This window comes from Colossoma macropomum, unplaced genomic scaffold (assembly GCF_904425465.1).
Source record: "Colossoma macropomum unplaced genomic scaffold, Colossoma_macropomum, whole genome shotgun sequence".
NCBI lineage: Eukaryota > Metazoa > Chordata > Actinopteri > Characiformes > Serrasalmidae > Colossoma > Colossoma macropomum.
In genome coordinates this window covers 5861770-5878375 of record NW_023494792.1, presented here as the reverse complement: position 1 = coordinate 5878375, position 16606 = coordinate 5861770, and the positions used below count along the sequence as shown (strand labels likewise).

The 16606-nt window shown below is 39.1% G+C and overlaps 1 protein-coding gene across 1 annotated transcript in view; it reads right to left on the bottom strand.

The window, feature by feature from the left end:
• The window catches only part of LOC118811457 (protocadherin gamma-A11-like), a 192282-nt gene extending 189186 nt beyond the window's left edge, over nt 1-3096 (bottom strand). The window contains exon 1 of the mRNA XM_036575686.1: nt 595-3096. Within this exon, the coding sequence (XP_036431579.1) occupies nt 595-3009 (2415 nt within the window). The 5' untranslated portion in view covers nt 3010-3096. The remainder of the gene's footprint in view (nt 1-594) is intronic.
• Between the last annotated feature and the right edge of the window lie 13510 nt (nt 3097-16606).

Below are 16606 nucleotides of genomic sequence, written 5' to 3'. Positions count from 1 at the left end.
CGTCGGCCGTCGTCACACGCGAGAAAACAGTGAAACCGTATAAGCAATAGAAGTTCAAACATTACATCAACATGGACAGTCAGTTTTAAAATTCGCTGTAGAAACAAGAATTAGAAAAGGGTCTCATATTCAATGTACACTGTCAGAAAACAGGTCCTGTACATTGTGCATTAAGGTAAAAAAAAATAAATAAATGTAAAATGTACCCTGAAAGGAACAACAATGGTTTAAGGTGTTCCGCAAATACGTCCCGACCACCCAGGGGAAATGTACTGACTTGTACCTTTTCATAAGTTAATGTTCTGAAACACGACAATAAAACAAAAACGCTGGAGGCAAAACGCGGTGCGTGGTAAATACAACGTACGGACATACGAATGCAAAGGAATATTAAATGTTAAAATGATGTTCCCTAACTAAAGGTATTGAAGGTGTACGCTTGAGGCTCCACCCCAGTGACAGTTTCGTACATTTTTTTCTAAGAATGTATGAACAAGTAGCCGAATTAAATATATTTTTTTAAAATCAAGTATTAAGAAAAAGTAGCCAAGATGAAAAACAAACAAACCAAAAAACATTTTAAAAAAGTCATACCTGAGTTACACCTTCAAATTCATCACCAACACATCCCGTCAGGTTGTCATCAGATTTATTCTTCTTCAGAATCAGGTCATCAGGAAGAGTTTCTTCATTATAAGAAGTGACGAACTTGAAGTCACTGGTTCGTGATCCTGTGGTCAGATATGCATCGTAGTTGTAGGTGCTGCGGAGAGTTCCCGCTCCCTCCACCTCTGCGTAATTTGGAGGGAGATACGCGCTGGGAATGGCCACAGCTCCATCAAACAGCAGTCTGGGCTTCCTCCTGTGACAAAACCTCACGGCCAGGATGATGATGATGAAGGTGAGGAAGAAAGTGGAGACGGACACCAGCGCGATGATCAAATAAAAAGTCAGTTTGGAGCTGCTCTCATCATAAGACATGTCTTTCAGTTCAGGAATCTCAGCCAAGTTATCAGAAACGAGTAAAAAGACGGCGCAAGTTGCAGAAAGTGAAGGCTGTCCGTTATCTTTGACTGAAACAATGAGATTCTGCTTTGTACTGTCAGATTCAGAAATGTCCCGCTGCGTCCTGATTTCTCCACTGTGCTCACCAATAGTGAAAAGTCCTGGGTCAGTCGCTTTCACTATGTGATAAGAAAGCCACGCGTTTTGACCAGAGTCCGCATCCACTGCGATCACCTTGGACACCAGAGAGCCTGACTGGGCAGCTTTGGGCACCATCTCAGTCATGAAGGAGCTTCCTTCCGGAGAGGGGTATAAGATTTGTGGAGAGTTATCATTCTCATCACTTATGAAGACGCTCACAGTCACGTTACTGCTGAGTGGAGGAGAACCGTTGTCTCTGGCTAAGACGAGCACTTTGAAACTTTTCAACTGCTCATAATCAAAAGACCTCACTGCATGGATAACACCTGTGTCTCCATTAATGGATATATAGTCAGACACAGGTGCTCCAATGACTGCACCGGGTAACAGAGAGTAAAAAATCGTGCCGTTCTGTCTCCAGTCTGGATCTGTCGCAGAGACTGACAGCACAGAGCAGCCTGGTTTGTTATTTTCTTTCACATGAGCGCTATAGGACTGCTGAATAAAAACAGGTGGGTTGTCATTTACATCGGCTATAGACAACAGAAATGTTTTGGATGAAAAGAGTGGAGGGGAGCCTTCGTCCGTGGCAGTTAGAGATATATTGTACTCTGACTGGCTTTCACGGTCTAGATGTGTTGTAGTAACCAAAGAGAAGTGATTCTTTACAGATGGTAACAGTTTCAAAGGTGAGTTTCGTCCTGTGGAGCACCTGACTCTACCATTGGCCGTGGAGTCTTTATCTTGCACATATATGATTCCGACTTCCGAGCCTGGAGGCAGGTTCTCTGGCACAGGTGTGTTTAAAGATTTGATTATAATCACAGGAGTGTTGTCGTTCATATCCACAACTTTAATGAGAACCTTACACGTTGCAGCCTGTCCCGCACCATCTTTGGCTTTAACTCTTAGCTCGTAAGAGGAGGATTCTTCAAAGTCTATTTCCCCCTTCACCTTAATTTCCCCTGTTTTCTCGTCTATGGTGAAGACATTTTCAGCATCAGCGGAAATGTAACTGAATTCATACGTCACCTCTCCATTGGGTCCCTCGTCGGCATCGCTTGCGCTGACTTTAACAACCACCGCATCTAAGGCCGCGTTTTCAGGCAGACTCACCTCATAAACCGGATGCGTAAAAACGGGCACATTGTCATTTGCATCCAGCACACTGACATTAAGAACCACAGTCCCAGTTCTCCGTGGAGAGCCGCCATCATACGCAGACAATAGCAAGGAAAAATGGTTTTGTTCCTCGCGATCCAGCTCGTGTTCCAAAACAATTTCAGCGTATTTGCCATGGTCAGCACTGGTGTGGACAGCCAAAATAAAATGCTCGTTGGATGACAGAGTGTAACCTTGCACAGTATTGACTCCAATATCCGGATCATGTGCCTCGTCTATGGAGAAGCGAGTGCCTTTATTTGTCGACTCCTGTATTTCCAAATTAATAGCTTCATTCCTGAATTTTGGAGCGTTGTCGTTTACGTCCTGTATTTCCAAGGTAATACGGTGTAATTCCAATGGATTCTCGAGAAAGAAATCGAACTGTATAGCGCAAGATGGTTTTTGACCACACAAAGCCTCTCGGTCAATCCTCTCGTTAATAGTGAGCTCTCCAGTGTGCAGGTTAATGTCGCAGTACTCTTTACTGCCTTCAAAATCTAAACGAGGTTTTCGGGCTGACAGGGATTTCGTGTCCATTCCTAAAGCCTGAGAGATTTTCCCGACCACAGCTCCTCGACGCATCTCCTCCGGAACGGAATAACTGAGGTCCCCATAACAAAGACGGAAACTGACAATGGACGTTAAAACAAAGCATACTGCAGTCCGCACCAAAAGTATACATGTTCCTTTCAATGACATAACCTAAAAATGAAACCCCGGCGATGACTGACCTATAAAATCTGTTTCACCAAAAAATAAAATTGATGAATATGGAAAACGGCTGTGTTCAACACTCTCCCAAATCAGAAGACACAGTACACACGTAATGCCCTGCCCTCAACAGAGACGGGAGGGACTCGTGCACTCAGACTCCTGAGCTGATCAAGAGTGTCACAGTGTGTTGTAAACTAGAACTGCACTCGCGCCCAATAACAATACTGATTATAATGACAAACAAATAACCATCTTTCATAAATAACTGATTATCAAGGCGCAAATGAGAAATAAGAAAATAATTTCTCAACTGTAGCATATATATATATATATATATATATATATATATATATATATATATATATATATATATATATATATATATGAAGAGAGAGAGAGAGAGAGAAAGAGAGAGACCTTTAAAATTCTTCGCTATGAGCATCACCACTACAAACCCCTGAAAGATGTATTTAAAGGTGGACTTCTGCTGCTGGTTAACAGTCGAAGCTCGCGCTCCGAAGCGTTCTCTCGTCCGATCTAACAATGCGCGGAATCACAAAGCGAAGAGCGAGAAAAAGAGAAACAGAAATGAAGGAAATTACCTCCAGGAACAGCTAATCAACCAAAACACTCACACTTCCAAGACAACGACTCCAACCGCAATACAGAAACGATCGATCAATACACAGACTACTTGGCAGAAGTAATAAAAACACGCGCACTTGTTGCAGACACACAGCTGTGTTTACTATTAAGATGTAAAAGTCCTAATATTACTCGTATATTTATGGGTCTATTGTAGACGAGCATTACTGTCAAATAGATTAACAAGTATTCATTCATCAGCGTTAATCATTCAGCATTACCATTCCAAGAACATACCTTTAACACATGGCTTAGAAAACAGCTTGGTGTGTCTCGCTTTCGTCACTCGTGTTTATTATAATTCACAATAAAATACATCTACAGCTGGGGAGGTTACCATAAACTTTAATAGTCATTTTCCGTCCTCTCTGTGATTGATGGTCACGTCTGTTCGGGGTTGTCTGATGCCCCTCTCAGTGACAACCTACAAAGCAGCAGGACAACATAATCAGTATCACTGTAAAAATCCTAAATAATATGGAGATGGAGAGGACAGTCAGAGAAGGAGAGAACACAGAGGAGCAGCCAAGGGTGCAACCACACCCTCATTTATTTATTTGTTTGTTAGGAAATGATAGAGCGCCATATTAAGGGTTGTTTTAAAACTTCACATGCTCCACATTTATTTTATTTTTTTTCGAAAGCTCCAGAACTTTTCTCTCCCCCTAGTTTGATGCAGATTTACGGACTGGGGCGCTGTTGAGTCACGAAATAAAATATACAGCCAGGACACAAGGCTAAACGAAACAGGAGAATTACTTGACCATTCCGTTTATAAAGTAGTAACACCACGTTGACATTCAACAGTCTTCTGGTTCAAATTCATCATGGGACTGCAGAATTACTGCAAAGTGCGAACTTCAGCCTGAACAGCCACAATGTCACATGTATGGCTGTTGATCATTAAATGATAACATAAATCAGAACTCCTCGTTATCATGGTAGTGACACCATTGTAATGACCCTGGGCAGTTTTCAGTGCTTTAATGATGTTATTGAAAACAGCATGAGGGGAAAAAGGGTCTGGACTTTCTCACACTTCTGTCTATGAGACACTAAGCAGAGAACTGCCTTGCACACAAATGTAAAATAAATAAATAAATAAATAAATGAACAAACAAACATAAAACAAGTGTCATCTCTTTTGCTGTAGTTTAAATCCCTGACACCCTGTTGCTCCTTCCTCCACAGTAGCGTTTCAGTCTCCAAGCCTTGTGATGTATAATAAAGAAAAAAAAAGAGACAGTAGATCTGGAACTAAGCTGTAGAAATACAAACCAGCTGTGATATTTTTTCAGTCTGACATTTGAGCACTGACGCTGATTTGGTTTGCTCTGTGTCCAGATTTGTGCAGCGAGTTGACTGGAGCAGATCATAGCATTGAAGTGCAAAGAATATGGGTTTTATTCAAGGCCTGACTCATTCAACCTGAGCTGAATCAGAATGTGTTACTGCCTAAAAGCTACAGTTATTCAGTTATATTTGATAAGGTTTCATTTTACAGGAGATGATGTTGCATTGGATAATTTACCAGGAATAAAACATCAGAGCGTCCATCCCACATTTGTTTTTCCATTCTGGTACAACTACACTGTAAACCTGCATAAGTTAACAGAACACAAAATAATTAAGGCAATCAGTTGCCTTAATATTTTTTAAGTTCATAAAAACATCAGTCAGAAGTCTGTCAAACAGGTTTTTAGTTATACACATTTTAATGGCATAACATGTACCAAACTCCATTTAAACTCAAAATACGTATTCACGTCACTCAATCTAGTCAATGTAATTAAACCTTTTAAGTAATTACAAATTTAAATGACATGAGTGACTACCTAAATATTTTGTGGCAAATGATAGTCCTAAATGAGTACAATGGTATATTAATTCATATGTTTTGAGTACATCTAACTCAAAACATGAATTGATATACCACTGCTTACTCAAAACATCTAAGCTACGTTAACTCCTGTGCTTTGCTGATGACAGCACTACATGAAGGACAGTTTCAAAGAACACTTAAGAATAACTACTGGACTACTCTGTAAGTAACAAACACTTGGCTACATACTCAGAATCACTAATTGTAACTGGTTCCACAGATTTTGTGTATTTGTGCCAGCCTAATCAAAAGCTGATGAAAGGCCACACCCAATTCTATACCTTTATATTTATAATACAGGCTGATCTGGTAAACTGCAGCACGAAACACCATAATGGATAATGCAAGTAAAATGCATCCAAAAATAACCTTTAGCACACACATATCATGTTGTAATGCAAATTAACGTTATATGACAATAACTGATGAAAAATGAGAAAAATTAAAAGATAATTATGACAAATCAACAGACCACTAGGAATTCAGGGAAGCTCATCCTTCCATTTCACCTTTATTCTATTTATAAGAAGTCAGATGTAAAAAAATCAAATTTATTAGTTTCAATAATTCGTTGTGCACTCTTAAAACATTTAGTATAACCGTTAAATCTATCTTAAGTTTTCTTCTCTCAATCTAACATTGGAGTTCACAGAGTACCGGCCAGTAATGTGGCTGGTACAGGAGTACTACACATTAAGTACAAAAACAAATACATCCAAGAACGCGCACACACGCACACACTCTAAGCCACTTATTCTCTTGGGTTGCAGAGTGCTGAACCTATCCCAGCGTTCACTGGGTGGAAGGCAGGAAACCTCTTGGACAGGCTGCTAATCCAACACAGGGCAGACACACAGACATACAGTCACACATACACTCACATCTAGGGGCAATTTAGCACCTCCAAATGACCTGACAGCATGTCTTTGGACTACGGGAGGAAACTGGAGCACCTGGAGGAAACTCATTCAGACACGGGAGAACATGCAAACTCCATACAGAAAGGACCCTGGTCACCTGGCCGGGGAAATGAACGCAGGCCTTTCTTGCTTTCCAGCGCTACACACTGTGCCACCGTGCTGCCCTACATCCTGGTAGATATACACAAACATGTTACAGATTATTAGTTTATTATATTAATTTTAAATTTTACTACAATCTTATTCATAAATCCATTCCTATTCTAGTCATTCATGTTTAACTTCCTTGAGTATGTCCCACAGGCCAACTGTATCTCAGTATTACTGAACTGACATGCAGCTGATCGCTGACCATGGTGCTGAAACCCCAGCTCACTTTCCATGGGTGGAACCTCTGAATCACACATCACTGGCACCAAAAAGGGCACTGAACCTGAAACCCTCAAACACCCACCACAAAAATGGGACAGTCACCTGTAGGAAGAAAGCAGCAAGAGAGTTTGTGGTTTAAATATACATCTTCCCTGTATTTTGTTACTCATCAACTTAGGGGAGGCTGCATGCGACCAAGTCATCTCATTTGCAACAAGTGTCCCTATAGCCTCCAACACTACAATCTTGTTTGACCACACACCTGAACACCTACATCTGGTTGTGCTCAGTGTCACTCACTCTTGCCTCTCACATAGGAAAAACACAATAATGGAGTTTGACACATGCATACTTTTTATATGCATGCATGTATAAAGCCCTAATTTTTCTTATTCACATGCAATTTGTATGGTGGCAAGCTCTAATAGGTAATCCAGCATTAAAGGTAATGTGATAGCAGTAGTGTTAATATTTAATATAAATATTTAATATTAATATTAGGTATTTGTCATTACCTTTTACTAGAGCCCATTAAAAAAATAAAAAATAAAATAACAGCCTGGAGGGCAACCAAAGACTGCACCTGGAGACAGAAACCTGAAAAAACCAGGAGCTATCACTTAAACCTGCTGAGAGCTCCGTCCAACATCACCAATTTATTTAAAAGGTAATTAGATGGGCAGGGAAAAATATCTGCATAATATTAGGGCACTTAGAGTAAGCTAATCCATCTTCAGAACTCTTTAAGCAGGATCAAAGGGCATTCTTATTAAGTCATTACCAGCTTTTAATTTGTAATTAACAGAATATTTTCAGCTATTCTTTCATGTATTTAATTAGTTATTTCTATAATCGTAAGATGATAAAAGTCTATGTAATGTAGTACAAAAGGCTGCAATATGAATGAATCACACTGTGAATCACACAAGTTAGTGTCTACTTATTATTCATACACTCACCAAAGTTGTGCTCAAATCATATGCCTTATCAATGCCAAATGCACAAAGTTTTGGTCATATTTTACCAAAGCGATTAACCAGCTTAAGTGTAACAGAACTATTGTCTGCCACAACAAACACAGACACACACTGGTTCTTTTAGCCTTTTTTCATTGAGTTTGTCTGTTTTGATACACTAATTGACTGTTAAGATGAAAAACTTAACCTTCATAAGAGAGAAAAGCAACACCTGCAGGAAACAAAGAAAGAATTGGTATAAGCACGTACTTGCTGAACATCAGCTAGTTTTAAATTAAATTGTTTAAATGTTCCCTGTTTGCATTACAATAGTGCAGAAGAGCTGAATTATTTTAGTAGTTTTAGTCTAAAATACTTGTAGATGACAGATACTGTAGCTCACTAAAGTGCATTGTAGAGTAAAATGTACTTACCTGTGATTATTTTCCAGATAGAGGCATCCTTGTCTTCATTCAGCAGAAAAAATAGTCTTTGCTTTGTGGCCTTCTTTACAAACTCAGATTTGGCTGATTATTAGACTGTTAAGATAACTTGCATATATTTGCAAATGTTGAGTTTTTGTAAGTACTTTTTTGTGAACTGTATAATTGAGAACATGTACCTCATGGAATACTGAAATAAAAAATAAATAAATAAATAAAATAAAAAAAAAACTTTTTGGCACTTCCCCCTGGAATACACCCTTGTGTCCTTTAAACAATGGACATCACATCAAGTCAATGATATAGCCTGTAAGAGGTGGATGCCTATGTTTGTAAGTGAAAGACTTAAAAACAGGTAAATTGCTCAGGAGACTGAAGTAAACTGAAGTAAAGGTCCTTGCAGTCTGGAGGCTGCGGGAACCACCGGATAGCCGCACACAGTTATCTGATGCCTCAGAGTCAACAGAGTAGGCTGGGGAGGGGGGGGGTTGAAGGAAATGCTGTAAGTGTATGCTGCTCAGTTTCTACTCATGAAATGCTACTCTGATGCTACTGGATGAGCAGATTTGAATACCTCTAGTTCACTGGCCCTAGCTGCGAGGGATCACATGCTCTTCAGAGCATCAGCAAGGGTTTCAGCACCTTAGAGAGCAGTCAGCTGCACTGTGGTGGCTTTAATGTCTTGTCCAGCCATACCACTTGACATGAAAACTGATTTATATGAACAAATATATGTTTTGAAGCATTATGTACCCCACAAACTCTGCAAAATAAGATCTGCAAATAATGCAAACTCTGCCATGGGGCACAGAACTAAATGTTTCTCAGAACTGGAGAGCCCCTCTTTTCTATTACACCTCCAGTTAAGAAAAAGACATTTACTCTGTGTCACCCTAATATTCTTGTGTTCAGTCATATGACACAAATATGATCAGGATTCATTTTTCGGTTTCATTCTAATCAAACCCTTTTTAACAAATTGCAATTTCCACCTGTTTTGGAGGTCCTGCAGTTGAACTCAACAACTGTTTCATCGTTGTAGGTGAGCAAGCGAGTTACACTTATAAAAGTGTTTATTATTATTATTATTATTATTATTATTATTATTATTGCATTAGTGGAAGAACGTTTCACACACAGAGATCCAACAGTGTTCTAGTTAATCTGATAACTGAGTCACAGGGACAACACACGTTATTTGATTAAATTAATTAAACATATTCAAGTCCATTTCTATTCCACCTTCAGAATGGCCACTGAAGATAAAGGATAATCTTACATTCATAAACACTCGCCTGATGCTCCACTGGCCCTCCCTGCTATAAATGCAGAGATTGAAAGTGTGTGTCAGAGAGAAAGTTCTAACCTGCAGTTTCATTCTCCTCGCGCTGTGGCCGGTAAATCGTGTAGCGGCCAGCTCAGCCCTGATTTATGGCAGCTGTTAATTTTGCCGTCACCGCGTCTCTGTTCTGACCGCCTGCTGCCTCAGCGGGAAACGTATGCTGAGTCACTGGAGCTGTAGAGCAGGGCTGCGTACACTTCAACAAGCACTACAAAACTGACGCTATGCACTCAATCAGACTCTACTCAGCAGCCTTAAAACTCACACCTCTGAACACAGCTAAAACTGCAAGCCAAGGGCCCTTTTCCTGATGGGATCTCAGTCCATAAGCATTGTTTAAGCATCCAGAGAATGCTAATAGTAAATCTGCCTTTAAGAATGTACATGCACCCCAAAGAGTCACACCTCTAATGTGGTCTGAAACTTTGTGTTCATTATCTGAAAGTGTATTGCCTGACTCATGCTTGTTTGATTAATGTGTTGTTTTTGTGAGTCTGGCCTACCCTCACTATGTCAGCCACAGTATATCTCCATATTTATGATTCTCCTGCAGTGAGCTCATTGCTTTTTCCAGAAACTTCAAAGCTTCTGGCTACTGTGCTCTAATTATATTTGTGTGCTTGTGTGCTTGTCAAAGCTCTCCAACAATAAAAGAAAATCTAGAATACTAACAGGTCATGATCCACCCTCAAACACTGTTTGGTGTTGTAAAATGCTCCTATGGGAAATGTCGGAACTTCAGTCTGTGTGTGTGGGGTGGGGAAAAGCAAGAATAAATGGACTGTAATTAAAAGAGAGCATAAGAGGACATAAGTAAAAGAAGGAGGATGAGAGAGAGAGACAGAGTGAGAGAAACTGACAGAGAGCATCATTCTTGAGCATCTTACATCAACTACCAGTATGTGTTCAGCACTCTGGGTGAATTTAGTCTTTAACTGCAAAGCAATAATAAAAACCACACTAATGTTGTTAATTCATAGAAACCACACACTTCCATTACACAGTAAACATTGACAGTCAAAAGCATTTTCTCTTTTGTCTAAATCAAACCTCAGACCACACACAAACCCCCTAATATGCGCATGCCCAGGCTACCACTAAACAATGTAGAACTACTATAAAGCCTCTTACTGCTGGTGAACAGTACGTATGTACATACAATGCGTTTGGAAAGTCTTCAGATCCTCTCACTTTTTTTTCACATTTTGTTATGTTGAAGCCTTGTTTGTGCTTTAAAAAAAATCTGCACTCAATACCCCATGATAAGAAAGTGAAAACACAATTTTATTTTTTTTTGCTAATTTATTAAAAAGGAAAAACTAAAATTTTGCATGGACATAACTATTCAGACCCTCTGCTATGACACTTGGAATTCAGCTCTGGGGGCCTCCCATTTGATCATCTTTGAGATGTTTTACACCTTGATTGGAGGTCACCTGTGGTAAATTCAGTTGATTGGACATGATTTGGAAAGACACACACCTGTCTATATAAGGTCTCACAGCTGACAATGCATATCACAGCAAAAACCAAGCAATGAGGAGGAAACAACTGCCTGTAGAGCTCAGAGACAGGATTGTGTAGAGACACAGATCTGGAGAAGGCTATGCTGCACTGAAAGTTCCCAAGAGCACAGTGGCCTCCATAATTCTTAAATGGAAGAAGTTGGAACAACCAGGACTCTTCCTAGAGCTGGCTGCTGCACCAAGCTAAGTAATCAGGGGAGAAGAGTCTTGGTAAGAGAGATGACCAAGAATCCAATGGTTACTCTGACTGAGCTCCAAAGATCCTGTGTGCAGAAGGGAGAAACTTCCAGGAGCTCAACTATCACTGCAGCACTCCACCAATCTGGGCTTTATGGTAGAGTGGCCAGGTAGAAGCCTCTTGTCAGTAAAAGACACATGAAAGCCCACCTGAAGTTTGCACAAAAAAAGCACCTATAGGACTCTCAGACTGTGAGAAACAAGACTCTCTGGTCATGTCTGGAGGAAACCAGGCACTAATCATCACCTGCCCAACACCATCCCTGCAGGGAAGCATGGTGGTGGTAGCATCATGTTGTGGGGTTGTTTTTCAGCAGCTGGGACAGGGGGACTTTTCAGGGTTGAGAGAAAGCTGAATGGAGCTAAGTACAGAAATATTCTTAATGAAAACCTAATCCAGAGCGCTCGGGACCTCAGACTGGGCTGAAGGTTCACCTTCTAACAAGACAATGACCCTAAGCACACAGCAAAGACAACACAGGAGTGGCTTAGGGACAACTCAATGTCCTTGAGTGGCACAGCCAGAGCCCTAACTTGAACCAAGTGTGCAGGAACAGTAAATTAACAGAAGGCCATAACCAGATACTGTAACACTGGAGAGGACCAAACCAGAGGTGTGGGGGTGTTATTCCCTCCAAATGTTTAGCATTTTCAGACTGACGGTGACAGAGCTTCCAACATAATGCTCCTTTCTTACATCAACTTCAGCTTGTCCTACTCTCCCTTTTTTCTTGCACTGGGAACTGCAGAAGCAAACATGAGATTTAGTAAGGCACATCGGCTTGCTCATGAGAAGCTACAAATGCTGCTACTAAGTTTCCTATCAGCTTACCATTGTGTTTCGTGCTTTCATAAAGAAAATCAGAATATATGCATTCCTTTTCATTATTATGACAGCGAAACTGCGAAACATTAGCGAGCTACAACAGAATTACAATTTTACTGCAAGCTAGCCCAGATTAGCCATGTCCACGTTGAGCAATTAATTTGTTGTGGCAAACGGGGGAAAAAATAGGCTTACTTACTGTACTACTGGCATCTTGTGTTAGCAAACAAATTTGCCTGTATAGTGAATTCAGACCATAGCTTGATTTTTTTTTTTCTTTTTCCATAGTTGTGTCATACTGTATCTACTCATATTTCTTTTTCTTTCATTTATCTGTTAGCACTATACTGGAGGACAAGGACTTCATTTAATTAAGTGTATAGTGCTACCTATTGCTCGTCTCAGGTGACGCCTGTGCATGCACATTATGTGTTGGGCACTTTATCAGTCAATTACTCATTCAGTCAGTGACACAGTAAGATACAGCAAGACACAGCAAAAGCAACAAATATTTTACACTGCTTACAATTATAGGTGAAAATTTAACTAAATCATGGATTCATAAAATTAAACCTTTAAATAGGAAGTAGTTTTGGTCACTGTAAAGTTTGTTTTGAGAAGTTTATCATCATCATGGTTTGGATTTATCATTACATTAGGTTTAATAGTCTGCATTTTTGGAGATTTAAATAAGCTGTAGTATCAACAACTGCATCATTTCAAGTTTGACTTTTGACCACCAATTCAGGATTGGAGCTTAATTAAGAAAATAATCTTAAATTACAACTCCAATATCATTAAGACTGCAACTCTGTGGGTCTGTCTGTTTAACAAGCACTGCACTCAAACTAAACAATAACCAGTGCTGAAAGCACATCCTACAGCAGGTCTTTAACTCCTAACCTCTAGAATCAGTCTATCGCTCTGCTCTGAAATTTAGAATCTTACACCACTGATCCCTGCAGTTTGTATGAAGAAGCTGAATGGTCCTCTCTTGCCATGTGGCAGGAAAGACACTGGTTTATTTTTCTTTATTGGGTGCTCTATGGCATTGTGCTCTTATATTACATCTATGTTCAATATAAATATATATATTTTTTTTTCCCCCCAATGTTTAATCTCTGAGCTTCCGTCACTCAGCCTGCAACTGTTGTATTTGTTAGTTCTGTTATGGTTCTATTTAATTTTATTGGTGCAGATTTTTAACTTATCTATTGCCTTAGTAGTTCTTTCTTTCTTTACTTTTATTTTTATTTTTTTTTATTTCCATAGCTTATCGTATTACTATTCTATCTTTTATTTGAGGTTTTATTTGCTTTATTAATTTTACTTTGCTCGTTAGTTTAATGTGTTTTCAGTGTTTAATTTCCATTTTTAATCTTTGCAATCCCTGTTTTACTTGCTCAGCTACACTACAAATGAGAGTGACTCAATGTACTTCTGGGTAGGGGGGCCAGTGATGACACCACATGCCAATCAGTTACATCAACAGTTCAATTAACTACTATTGATTACAAAATCCAATTCAAGGTCTGGAGTTGAAAACCTTTGTCCTAGACTTTCAATAGGACCTCAAACCCAAATATAGGCCAAGAACCTATAACTCAAATCCTGCCCAACCCAATCAGCAGCACCAAGTTTGGAACCCAAACCTGGCAAACTGTCCAAACCCCACAGAAATTCAACCACCTACTATAACCAAAGACTGAAAAAAGTTGCCTCACCAACTATATTGTTACTGGTTTATACTTCACACTTCACAGACTAAATGTTCCCCATTGTGGGGGTATTTTTACATAGGATAACATTTTACTTTATATTTCCTAAATGTAATTTGAATCTGCCCACAAATTTAAACATATCCAAAAGGCCAGCTCTGACTGCGTTAGGCTTTAGTGTGAACTTCTGCCCTACGATGGACTGGTGACCTGTCCAGGGTGTTCCTTGCCCACTAGGATAGGCTCCTGTACCCCCCACAACCCAGAAGGATGGGTGTTTGAGAAAGAGAACTTCCCACTGAACTCCGCACAGCAGTCATTCAGTTCCTTCCGGCGTGGTCTGAAGAGTCACTTCTCACAGCAATATGAAGCTTAACACCTTATTAGACTCATTTGAACCTTTTTCCTGAATCACTTTTTCTCGAACTCTTGGCATTTTATTACTTGACACAAAAAAAACAAAAAAACAAAAACAAACTTTGATCATTCTCCTCAGTGTCTACACTTTATTTAACTACATCAAACTATGGTATAGATCTCCTCTCTAAGGTTACAGGTTCTTACAATGTTTAGGTTTTGTAAGTTGCTCTGGATTAGAGCGTCTGCTAAACGACAAAGTAAATATGTGCACTTTTGAGATCCAGCTTGTGTAAATCTATGCAGGTTCTTCCAATTCAATTATGGAGATACATTCTACTTGCATACTACCCATTGTAGATAATAATCCTAGGGTAGAAAAGTATAAGAATTAGGTATTTTACATCAGTATACCAGTTCTGTACTGTAAGAGGACAGGTCTCTCTTACAGGTGATTTTATTTTTTATTTTTTTTTACAACCTGCAAGTCAGATGAGTTAAAAAGTTCTTCCAAAACCATTCAGAGCTTAGCTTTAAGTTGAAAATAGTGTAATAAAATACCTTACCAATAGCTTTAACGAACACTAATAAAGGATATTTCAAAACTATAATCAGAAATCTGGCCTCCTTAGACTTCTTACAACTTAATCAATTGAGTATTTAATCAATTTGAGTATTATATTCTCAGAGTCTCTAGCAGATATGGGTGGTTAAAAAATGTCTAGATCCTCAGTAAATACAGCGTTAGTTTGAGTAGGGGTACCAGATACAGTGTAAAAAGTGGCTCATCAGATCTACCTAAAATAAAATACTTCATGTGGTAACAAGTAAATTAACTAGTTTCATTCAACCTAAATAAATACTTTGAATGGAAGATTCTTTCAAAGTAAATTTACTTGTTAGCACATGAAGTATTTTTTTTTAGGTAGATCTGACGAGCCACGTTTTACAGTGTGGTGGACAGTGTGAAGACATTTCTTGGAGAGCTAGGCTGATCTGATCAAGCTGGTTATTTGTTAGGTTTTTAGTAGCTAACTGCATTGTGAAGAAAGGGAAGACAGGTCACACCTGTATATCCCAGGCTCAGTACACTGTAAACTTAAATAAGTTGATTTTGCTTGAAAAAAATGCAGAAAAAAAAAAATGAAGTTACTCAAGTTTAAGCTTAAGTAAATTTATATATGAGCTATAGCTACTCTACTTTTCAGTGACACTTCTGCCGTGACTGAGGTTAACTTAAATGGTTATTATAAGTTGTTTCCAATGAAGTACTGCTTACTCTTGAACTGGGTTAGCGTGAATCAAATATTACTCTTTGTGTAATGTACTGGCATTACTTAAAACAACTCCATTTTATTAAATTGACTGTTTTGTACAGTAACGAATAAATGGCTTAGATAAGAGCAGAATCACCCATTTCTGAGGACTCTTCCTGTTCAGCAAGCATTCATGGCTCCAGGCTGAACTGATAATCCTAACACAAAACACCATCTTGGTGAGAATAATAAAAACATGTAGAATGCACCCAAATTTCACATTTAACACGAGTCTGCTCAAAAAACAATTACATTGTTTACAAAAAAAAAAAAGAAAAGTTAATTAACAGAAACCAACAAAAACCACTAAGAATGCAGAAAGCTGAGAAGCTTTTTGGGCACAAGACTCAGTCTGTAGGATCTTAACTACATACATACATACATACATACATACATACATATGTATGGATCTTAACTAGATTTACCTAAATAATTTAGGATTACACAAGAAATAGTACTTGTTACTAGATTTGTATTTCAACAAATTTGTAAACACAAAAAAATAAGTCAATGCAATTGTTTTACAATGTAGGTTGTCACTTTTAAATGTACTCAAAGATAACAGTACAGCTGAGATTCAAAAGTTTGTAAAGTTCTGTATTGTCTTCACCTTTGAGAGGAAATGTCAGCTAGTACAATTGAGGCATATTTCGAAGAGGTGGTTTCTTGTTGATTTCCTAGAGAGCACCTGCTGTGGTTCTGGTGACACCTTCTTCTCTGCTCTGTGGATGACCCTCACACCACAGCCAGCCCTTTAGAAAAAAGACACACAACCTCCCAGACAGCCATCTCAAAATTCTCTGATGAAGCCCCCAGTTGTTACCAGCCTCAGGCCTAGCAGAGCCTAAGCACGTCACAAACCCTCAAACCCCTTAATAGAAGAGAAACAGACACAGCTGTAAACTGGTGAAAAGCTCTGGCTTTCATTTATTAAAAACATTCAAGTACATTTTAATCAGTTTTAAAAAGGCTTCGCAAAATACAAACCCAATCTGCTGTACATCCTCTAGTTTCATAATGCACAATAAGTAACACGTTTACG